Raw genomic sequence first — 9,977 nt, 5'->3', positions numbered from 1 at the left:
AATCTGACGTGACATGTTCGTACGAACCCTTTGTACGAACAAAAGTAAGAGAAATTTAGGATAAGAATACGAACATGTTCTTGCATGAGGCCCATATCAGTGACTCTAAATCAGAGGAGCCCAAAGTGGGGCCCGCAGGCCAAATTAGGCTCACCAAGCCATTTGATTTGGCCCACCAACAGTTGCCAAAGTTACAAGGTTGTAACCTGTTATCCTATAGGTGGAAACAGTATTTTCATTGGTCAAATGACTATATAAAAGGGCYGWAGTGAAGGTAGTTTTCAGTCATGGTRMTGACATTTCTTTGATTTATCAGGATTAAACATGAAACATGAAATGACAACAAGAAATATTTAGATCAGATTTAACCCCACATGTAGATTTGCACACTTTATAAGGCCACAAAAACTCATATTTTATCAAGTTTATGAAATGTCCCATGAGCCTTTGCTTCTTGGGCGTATGGCAGAYTTTATCCAAATGCACAGACTAAAACAAACGAGGGCTTAATCGTTAAAAATAAAGGACTTTACTTAAAAAAGTATTTGTATGGAAATGGTGTTTGTATTTCATGTATTATATTACTGCATTTGGCCCGCAGCGATGGATAGATTCTCGTTTTGGCCCCCTCGGGGTAAATGTTTGAGCAGCCCTTCACAGTTTTCTTTCTATTACTGAATATCATATAATTAGTCTTATCAATATTTAATGATAATTTATTAAGTTTAAACCAGGTTTGTGTTTTAAATTCTGTCTGCATCATTACAAACATCCGTTCTATGTTTTTAACAAAACAAAAAAAGTGATGTCATCTGCAAATAAAACACGTTTGAACAAGCCTTTTTATAACGCAGTTTTCAAACCCATTTAAATGTTCTTCCTCCTGCAGCTTCTTGCTGTTTTCCGTTTCCTTTGCCTACAAATTGGTTACGCAGCGTTTCGTTTGAAGCACTGGTGGGTCATTGCGGTGAGTTAGTCACAGCTGTTAACTTCAGCTCGATCCGTTCGTCTCGTTTCAGTCTGAGCTAAAGCTGAGATCTTGTTTCTTCTTTCAGATTTCCACTCTGGTGACCACAGCCTTCCTYGTCGTGAAGGTCATCATCTCTGACGTGAGTTCTCACTTTCTTTTTTTCACTTTTAACATAAACTCCGTTGTGTGTAAAAGTTCCCKCCTCTCTGTTTCCACACAGCTTCTGTCCAAAAATGCCTTCGGCTACGTTTTGCCCATCACCTCCTTCGTCGTGGCCTGGTTGGAGACCTGGTTCCTGGACTTTAAAGTTCTGACTCAGGAAGCCGACGACGACCGAGGTGACATTTAAAAAAAAAACAATAGCATGACTCGTCAAATTAAAGGGCTTGTGTTGAACTTTTCTCTTTCCCTGACCTCAGCTTATTTAGCGGCGGTGAACGCAGCCTGTGAACGAGCTCCTGTCATCTACCCTCGGGCCGTTTCAGAYGCCTTCTACTCTCCGCCTGAGTCRGTCGTAGGTGATTATCTGAAGCTGTGGATTGGTTTGCGTCATGTTTGAGCAGCGGAGTGAGTTTTTGTCTTTTGATTGCAGACTCGGATGAGGAGCTGGACGAGGAGGGCCGTGGGCGAAAAGCCATCAGTACTCAGGTACCTGCATCAGTTATTTTTATACATCCTTTCTTTTATCCACTCCGTCTGCTCATCACCCTCTGCTCTCTGTCTCTGCAGGACAAGGAGTATGTTCAGCAGGGTCGGGAGGCCATGTCTGTGGTGGAGCAGATTCTTACTCAGGAGGACAACTGGAAGTTTGAGAAAAACAATGTCAGTCATTTTCTTCTTCTTTGCTCAGAAAAAGCAGATGTTTTACTCTCGTGTTTATATTTAGTGTCGTTTTCTTACAAAAAGCAAATAATACGCCGCAGAAACATCGCAAAAACATTAATAAGATACAAAAAGATGTACTTTAAAGCAGAGATTCTTAACCTGTGGGCCGCGAGCGCCACCTTGAGGGCCTCAAAAGAACAACAGTTTTTAACTTTGGGCCGCAGAGGGCCGTGGGACCACASTGATTTAGAATAAGGTGCAATACACTTTCTCACCACTAGTAGCGGTAATGTGTGACTGGGCCTCGTGTCACTTTATGTTGAACAAATTGGGCCCCGAGGTCAAAAAGGTTAAGAACCCCTGCTTTAAATCACCTGTTACACCAAATTTTTTGTAATAAACTTAAACACATTTTTGGAAAGATAACATCGATAAACTATTGCAAAAAAATTTTTCACGTCGTTATGATGAGAGGGTGTTGAGATATTCACATGTGAAGTTACAGGAAGTGATGTCAAAGGGGGATGTCTGACTGCGAACAGAGCTTTGCTACAATAACTAACAGACTGTAGAGAAGAATCTGATTCTTTAGATTATTTTGAATTAGAGAGAAATGAAGAGTCAAAGTTCAAATATAATTTTTTTAATAAACAAAAACCAGAGCGTTTCTTTTCGTCAAGTCCCCCTTTGATGTCACTTCCTGTTTCACGTTAGCAGAGCCAAATTCAGAGGAACATATGCTGGTTATGTGACAAAATGGATGAAATCACGTGTGTTATGTCAAGTTTCTTAAATTTAAGATGTTTTCTTTGACTTTTTATATTTGAAGRATGTGCACGTCACATTTGATTTCATATATTTAAAAATTTCTTACTGCTGCAACCTTTTCAACACAGATTCAAATTATTCATCAGAATATAGAGAATTTTTTTACTTCATCTTATAGTTTTTGAGCAGCAACTGTTTTTCCATCTGCTTCTCATTAACTTGGCCGTCAGGGAGTGAGAGACTCAGGTGTGTGGTTATTACCAGGGTGACCGTCATTCCAAATAACAGCAGCTTTAACTTTTTTAAAAATTTGCACTTTTAAACAGTTCATTCATGAAATTGTCAGGATTTTTTTATTGCTTTAAGTCAAGACACAGTTGCTGATATTTTGGCGCTCTAACATTTCTCTGAGACGTCGGCCTTTTTTATATTTTCTGACGCTCCTCTGCTTCCAGAGCGCTGATTAAAACAAACCTATGTTTAGTGTGTGTTACTGTAGATCGAGTGTGAACCGCTCTCGATGATGTGTGCATCATGTTCACTCTGATAAAGCTCCAGAGAACCAGTCGAGTAGCTCAGCTAACCGGAAGCGAAACCCAACTCTTGTCGAGCAACATTTTTCTCTACATATTTTTTTTAATCTTAAACTCGTTTTCTTTTAATCGAGATTTGAAGTGTTCGTCGATATAAAAAAACACACRACTTTTTCACAAGTTTTATTTTGTTTTAAAGAAGTGAAACTCAAAAGTTTTCTGACGTTCTCTGTGTTTCTGACAGGATATGGGAGACTCTGTTTACACTCTGGAGATTCCCTACCATGGAAAGACTTTTATTTTGAAGGTACAGCAAACGATGAAGCTGGTCCTTTGATCTCTGTTCACAATGTGCAACATGTTAGAGCAAAAAGAAACGTTCACCAGTAACAAATACAAGTATTTTGTTTGCGTAATTTGTTTCTGCAGGTTTATTACATTTTTATATAATTTCTGTGCTCAGGCCCTGATGCAGTGTCCCGCTGAGCTCGTCTACCAGGAAGTGATTCTGCAGCCGGAGAAAATGGTTCAGTGGAACAGAACGGTGTCTGTCTGCCAGGTGTGTGTTCTTTGTGTGTTTGGGACATGTTTTGTGTGACGTTGCGAGGCTCTGCAGGCTGACTGTGCTCTCTGTGCGCCCTCAGATCCTGCAGCGGGTCGACGACAACACTCTGGTGTCGTACGACGTGTCGGCTGGCGCAGCAGGAGGAGTGGTGTCCGCGAGGTGCTTTTATTTTCTTAACCTTACCTCTGATTGTGGGWTTTTATGTCAGAAAAACAAAGTAAATTGATCGGATCTTTCTCTTTCCTCTGAAGGGACTTCGTTAACGTTCGGCGAGTCGAACGCAAGCGAGACTGTTACATGTCTGCCGGCATGGCCGCCAGCCACGAATCCAAACCCCCGTGCAGCCGCTACGTGAGGTGAAGCCTTCAGCCAGACTTCCTGACAGTCCTCATTTTAATCGCAGGCGTTTGTTTCACTTCCTCTTCCTGTTTTCTACTGTTTGTTGTGGTTTTTAGGGGAGAAAATGGTCCCGGAGGGTTTGTGGTCCTGAAGTCCTGCAGTAACCCRTCTGTGTGCACCTTCATCTGGGTCCTGAACACAGACCTGAAGGTGATTCTTTTTAAAATGTCGCAGTCAGGTGGGGGAGGGTGGGGTGTAGCTCTCAGAACTAAGGGGCTTTCTTAAAGTTTCTGCTTGAAATAAACCAAAGTGTAATGGAGTCTCAGGTTTTACAAACTCTCTTTTTCTGATGTTTCTGCAGAAACCAAACATATTAAATGACGGATCAAAAGTTAACAGAATTAAAAGGAAAAGAAAAACAGGAAGTGCAGCTTTACCCCTGTAACACTTTTCTTTTTTTTCCCTAGGGTCGTTTGCCTCGATACCTCATCCACCAGAGCCTGGCCGCCACCATGTTTGAATTCATGTCCCATTTACGCCAACGCATCATCGACATTCGGCCTTCTCACCACCATCATCATCATCATCATCATAATCACCACCACACCTAAAGCAGGAGACGCATCCTGCCAGGAAAAACAAACAAACAAGACGGCAGCAGTTTGTGGGATGTTTCTGAGCTGAAACTGAACAGACTTTATTTGGAAGGAGATCAAAATTGAGACACTTTTTTAAAATGGACTTATATCTGTTGCTCCGCCTCTCGATGAGATGAGGACTGACCCCAGCTGAGGTACTGCTGCACTTTACTGACACATGAAGGCCTGCAGCAGGACCGGACTCTTATTGTGAAAAAACAAAACATCTGAGCCTTTTCTTACAGAACACAGAGTTTATCATTGATTTGCTGCTTTTTATATATATATATCTGTATCTAAAATTATCACTGCACTGTTTAAATATATTTTTCTTTCACCTGTTTGTGTCGCAGCTGTAATTTCTACAAACACCAGGTTTGAAGGCTCTAAAAATGTTCACCTTTCTGTAGAAGGCAGGGGCGCGCTGCTGCCGGCTCACCACTAGAGGGAGACATCACATTCCTGCAGTTCAATGATCTGGGTTCTTTTAATTCCTTGAAAAGGTTCAGAGAAATGAAGATGTTATCAGTTTCTGACTGCAGCTGTCTTGTGCCAAACACTTTTAATRGCCTCGTGGTTTATTTCTTTTGATTTTCTTTCAGTAAATATGAATTAAAATCTGAACMGACTCTTCCACAGACCTCCCTGAAGGCTTCTATTGTTTCCCCACTTTTACTTTTTCACCTAATGAAGCAATAAATARTCAGATTGTCATGAATCAGAACTGCTGCGACTCGGTTTAAACGTCTTTAGAGACTTTGTTTTTGACGCTCAGAACTCGTGAGAGAGCATATTTGTGGTTTCAGCTCTGAAACTTGTGACGATCGGAAATAATTCATGTCCGTGGCTGTTGAGAATAAATGTATGTTAATTTTAGCTGCTCACTGTACAAATGAGAYGAAAATGTAAAATAATTGTGCCTTTATCACTAATATTAACCTTTTTGTTGCTTCACGTTTACTTCATGCTGTTTAATCTTTAAACAAACTAAATGCACAAAAATCTGCTTGTTTATGACTTCCTGTTGATTTATGTGTCAGTCAAACATGTTAGCTTAAAGCCACTGACCAACTGTTTTTACTGAGTCTTAATATTTCATGTCTAATAAAACGGAAAATCCTGACATAATCCTCTTTTTTTAACACATTCAGATGTTTGGATCCTCCTGAGGCTAAATTTGTTACAGATGAGTAAAATATGTTTCTTTAAATATGAATTTCTAAAGATAAATTTCATTTTTTCCCCACAGAGACAAATCAGAAATGATCATTTATSAGCGTCTGCCCTTCGACGACTTTCAGACGAGAAGCTTTTTGTAAACAGTTTATATAAGCAGCCGAGAGGCTCCCAGCTCTGCTCTGTAATGTTTATTTTCTTTAATTTCTGTGAGAATAACGAGCCGTCTTTAATGTGCAGCTGTCTGCAGAGGTTTGGTAAAGTTTTTCAGAAAATCCATAAAATTCAAATTATTTTTGGTCGCAGCTACAAAGAGCCTCATGTGGGCCGCAGAGCTCTGGATTAGCAACGTCTCATATTCACAATAAACAGTTTTAATTCACTATTTCACCTCTGTTCTGCACGCTGTGGTAAATAAACTTTGTCACTTGAGCTTCAGGATGTAACAAAATGCAAAGATGTTTCCCTGTCAGGACTTTTAAAGGGATCCATGATTAGTTGTAACATTAAACTTTATTTAATAAACATATATTTTAACTGTAAAATAAAGACTGTAAAAATACTGTAGGATGTTTAGTTTTGTAAATTTTTAAAAATATATTTTAACACGGATGGAGCCATTTTATTTACACGCAAAGCATTCTGGGTAAATGATGACGTGGATAGGTCCTCGGTGTGAGGCTGCTAGCGCTCTATATCCACCCTGAAGGTTAATCTTRGACAATATCTGATGATCGACTCTTTTAAATGAAACCAGAGAGCGTTGACAGAGAGGAGAAGGTAGAAATGACTCAGCCTGTAACTGAAAATATGGATGGAGGACAACAGAGCTGCTTCATGGAAGAAGAACCTCAGCTTAGCCTGTTAGCCTTTGCGTTAGCGCAGATGCTATATTGCCTTATATGTATTAGCTCGGTGCTAGTGCAACAAACAAGCTAAACTGAGGTCCTCCATCCATATTTTCAGTTGCAGRCTGAGTCATTTTTGCGTTCCCCTCTCTGTCATGTGGATGGAGGACCTCAGTGACGAGAGGAGAATGTGTAGCGCTGAGCTAATACATATATAAAGTGTTAGCGTCAGGGCTAATGCTAAAGCTAACAGGCTAAGCTGAGGTTCTTCTTCCATGAAGCAGCTCTGTTGTCCTCCATCTATATTTTCAGTTCCAGGCTGAGTCATTTCTACCTTCTCCTCTCTGTCAACACTCTGTGGTTTCATTTAAAAGAGTCGATCATCAGATATTGTCCAAGATTAACCTTCAGGGTGGATATAGCTCGCTAGCAGCCTCGCACCAAGGACCTATCCACGTCATCAATTACCCAGAATGCTTTGCGTGTAAATAAAATGGCTCCGTCCATGTTAAAATATATTTTTAAACTTTGTTTAAAAATGATAAAAACTGAACATCCTACAGTATTTTTACAGTCTTTATTTTACAGTTAAAATGTGTTTATCAAATAAAGTCTAATGTTACGACTAATCATGGATCCCTTTAAAATAGCATTAGCATTATAAGGGTTTTTGTTGTCAAATTTGGGTTTTGACGGAATTTCTTTGCTAAATTTAGATTCTGTAGATTTAAACCCACTAACACTCCCTGTTACCAACGTCTCATGTCCACGTGTGGTGTCCTGTCCTGCGCTGCATCCCCAGGGTGTCTGAGGACAGACAACACCGTGTGACTGGAGACATTACAGAACACACACAACACAAAAACACTGCAGGCCCGCTCTACACAACATCCCCCCCATCAATGTATACAACATAAAGGTTTGAATAAAGCCAAAAACTCTCGTTTGAGCTCTTCGGAACAGTAATTCTCAGTCTTAATGTTTAATAAAAAGGATCCTGGAGTAGAGTTGGTCTYGGCTGTAATCAGACCCTCTGTTGTGGAGGGGCTGTGTTGTCCTCGAGGCAAAGCACAAAGCTCAGGACAAGAGACAAAGCTCCTCACATGATTGCACTGTGACTGTCTTCTGAGGCTGTGTGTGTGTGTGTGTGTGTGTGTGTGTTTTTCAGAGTCGATGAGAGCAAAAGCCTCCTCAGAGCCCTGCCTGTCCTCCATGAGAAGCACCAGTCCTCAGGCTGCCATCTGTCCAGCTTCATCCGGAGGAGGAGAGCTCGACTCGGTGTGCAGCACTGGGCAGAGTTCAGAAAATGGGAAGCTGAAATCTGGGTGGAATTCTGCTTTTTGTAACTTTTTTTTGTTCATCAATTTATTTTAAACCAGCGAAGTGGAGAACATTAATGCAGATTTTTTTTAAATTTTATTTCTAGATCCTCTCCATCGTTCAGAGAAAACAAACCACTCCCAGCCGTTCCTGTTAGATGGGGTCATCCTTCAAGAGGTTCTGCACGCAGCTGTGCTGCTGCTGCTGCGCCGGTGATGACGACGACGAAGATGAAAAGCAACCTTTGGTCACGTAAGTTCAARAACATTCCTTTMMAAWWMMRAAAAAAAAAAACTAATTTCTTGTGATTGTTTATACGATTTTTGGTCAAAACTAAAATTTGTGCTCGCTCAGTCCAGATCCGCTGGACTACTTCACCCGGGAAGTCCAGAAGCGGCGAGACGAGGAGACCAACCTGTGGAGCGAACCTGGAGACCCCAGCCACTCGGAGAGGGACGACGACCGCACGCTTTATACTCTGCTCCAGGCCAGGAACCAGACCCGGGTCGGATCCACGGTACGACAGGATACATGTGAAAATTAAAAAAACAGACAAGGAGCTGGAATGTATTTAAACGACACAAACGCTTCATTCCTTAAAGCGGGTTAGAGTTGATATTCCTGTTCCTGCAGGGTTATCGTCGCCTGAGCGTCGACATCGAGGCCATGAGAGACACACGCAGAGAGGTCCGGGACAAATGGAAAACAATCCTGGAAAACCTGGGTAAAGACGGCGCAGCGGCCAAAAAATAAATAAAATCAATTATTTACTTTTAGTTTTGTTGAGAACCTTCGAGCTCGTTTCCCTGCAGGCTTCATGGCCGAGGCSGACTCCCTGCTGAACGTGTCYGCCGGCGCGTCACTTGACCGCATGMGGAACGCCCCGGCAGCACGCGCCATGCTTCACACGCTGCACACCGAGACCTCCATCTTCAGCAGCAAGGAGCCCCCGCCCGAGAGATATCTGTTCATCCTGGTGAGAGGAGAAAACAAAAAAAAGGACAACAATTTAAAATAACTGTGGGACCAGTTAGAACTGTCACAAGGGCCACATCTGGCCCGTGGACCTTCAGTTTGAGATRAGCTAATTTCTGATTACAGTGAAATGAAGTTTCGAGGTCGTCATCTTCAGTCATGTGAAGAAGATTTCACAGACCCCCGCTTCAGCTCTTCTTTCCCTCCCCAGGACCGTCTCCTGTACCTGGACATAGGCGAGGACTTCCTGGCGAAGGCGAAGCGCTTCTACCCTCCGAGAGACGACTCGGATGAGGAGGAGACGACGGGCCTCGCCATCAACCTGCCCCTGCTGCTGGCCAGAGTCCAGGCCATGAACGGACGTGGTGCTGAAGATGAGGATGAGGATGATGAGATGGATGATGAAAACTGAGCCAACTGGTCTGCAGTGATGACAGACAGACAGCAGGGGGCAGCATCAACCCTGGATTCATTCAGGGGGRGTTATTTTTCTCAATTTTAGTTTTAAAGCAATTAGTCGAACTGCACTGCTTGAGTCTTTATTCTTTCTTTCAAAAAAAGTTTTTTGAGATTTTTATTGGAAAGATAATTTTACATTTAAATCTGTTTCTAAAATCAGTGTTTAAGTCTATTTGACTTTAAAACGAGCAGGGACTGTGAAAGCTAAATGAATGTGGTGGGTGGCTGTCCTTTCTTTTAAAAAAAAAAGGTGAAGTTTCAGAATAAAAGCGCGAGTCTGTGGATGTGTTCAGGTTGAAATAAAAATTCTGCCTCCAGCATCTGGTTTGTCACATCATTTCCTCTCGCTCTATATTTAGTTTGTTGACATAAAGAAGAAGAACTCGGCCCGTCGTTGAGCCTGGGATGATAAAACGTGGAAGTGTTCGAGCTGAATGTCAGGGTTTGTTTTTCTTCCATGCTCCCTCACGAGGCCCGCCCTTCAGTTGGGTTTTATCTGTCCCTCTCACCTGCTGCAGGCTGTCCACCGTCTGATGCCCCCCCCCCCACCCCACCCCACTG

The 9,977-nt window shown here is 42.0% G+C and overlaps 2 protein-coding genes across 3 annotated transcripts in view; both read left to right on the top strand.

Moving 5' to 3' along the window:
• The window catches only part of stard3 (StAR related lipid transfer domain containing 3), a 7,605-nt gene extending 1,844 nt beyond the window's left edge, over positions 1–5,761 (top strand). The window contains exons 3-14 of the mRNA XM_014022816.1: positions 890–967; positions 1,056–1,109; positions 1,191–1,308; positions 1,390–1,488; positions 1,563–1,618; positions 1,700–1,792; positions 3,341–3,403; positions 3,560–3,655; positions 3,741–3,820; positions 3,913–4,017; positions 4,117–4,210; positions 4,468–5,761. Coding sequence (XP_013878270.1) covers positions 890–967; positions 1,056–1,109; positions 1,191–1,308; positions 1,390–1,488; positions 1,563–1,618; positions 1,700–1,792; positions 3,341–3,403; positions 3,560–3,655; positions 3,741–3,820; positions 3,913–4,017; positions 4,117–4,210; positions 4,468–4,611 — 1,080 coding nt within the window. The 3' untranslated portion in view covers positions 4,612–5,761. The remainder of the gene's footprint in view (positions 1–889; positions 968–1,055; positions 1,110–1,190; positions 1,309–1,389; positions 1,489–1,562; positions 1,619–1,699; positions 1,793–3,340; positions 3,404–3,559; positions 3,656–3,740; positions 3,821–3,912; positions 4,018–4,116; positions 4,211–4,467) is intronic.
• Positions 5,762–7,823: 2,062 nt separating this feature from the next.
• On the top strand, positions 7,824–9,733 carry mreg (melanoregulin). 2 transcript variants are annotated; one of them, XM_014021960.1, is made up of 6 exons: positions 7,824–8,004; positions 8,089–8,234; positions 8,337–8,499; positions 8,616–8,706; positions 8,795–8,958; positions 9,169–9,733. In XM_014021960.1, the coding sequence occupies exons 2-6, from the start codon at positions 8,140–8,142 to the stop codon at positions 9,367–9,369; spliced, it is 714 nt and encodes a 237-aa protein (XP_013877414.1). In that variant the 5' UTR covers positions 7,824–8,004; positions 8,089–8,139; the 3' UTR covers positions 9,370–9,733. The 2 variants fall into 2 exon arrangements, with proteins under 2 accessions (XP_013877414.1, XP_013877421.1); XM_014021967.1 differs by having other exon boundaries at positions 7,846–7,987.
• Positions 9,734–9,977: the final 244 nt, after the last annotated feature.

Source organism: Austrofundulus limnaeus, unplaced genomic scaffold, assembly GCF_001266775.1.
Source record: "Austrofundulus limnaeus strain Quisiro unplaced genomic scaffold, Austrofundulus_limnaeus-1.0 Scaffold4, whole genome shotgun sequence".
NCBI lineage: Eukaryota > Metazoa > Chordata > Actinopteri > Cyprinodontiformes > Rivulidae > Austrofundulus > Austrofundulus limnaeus.
This window is presented reverse-complemented; position numbering and strand designations above follow the sequence as displayed.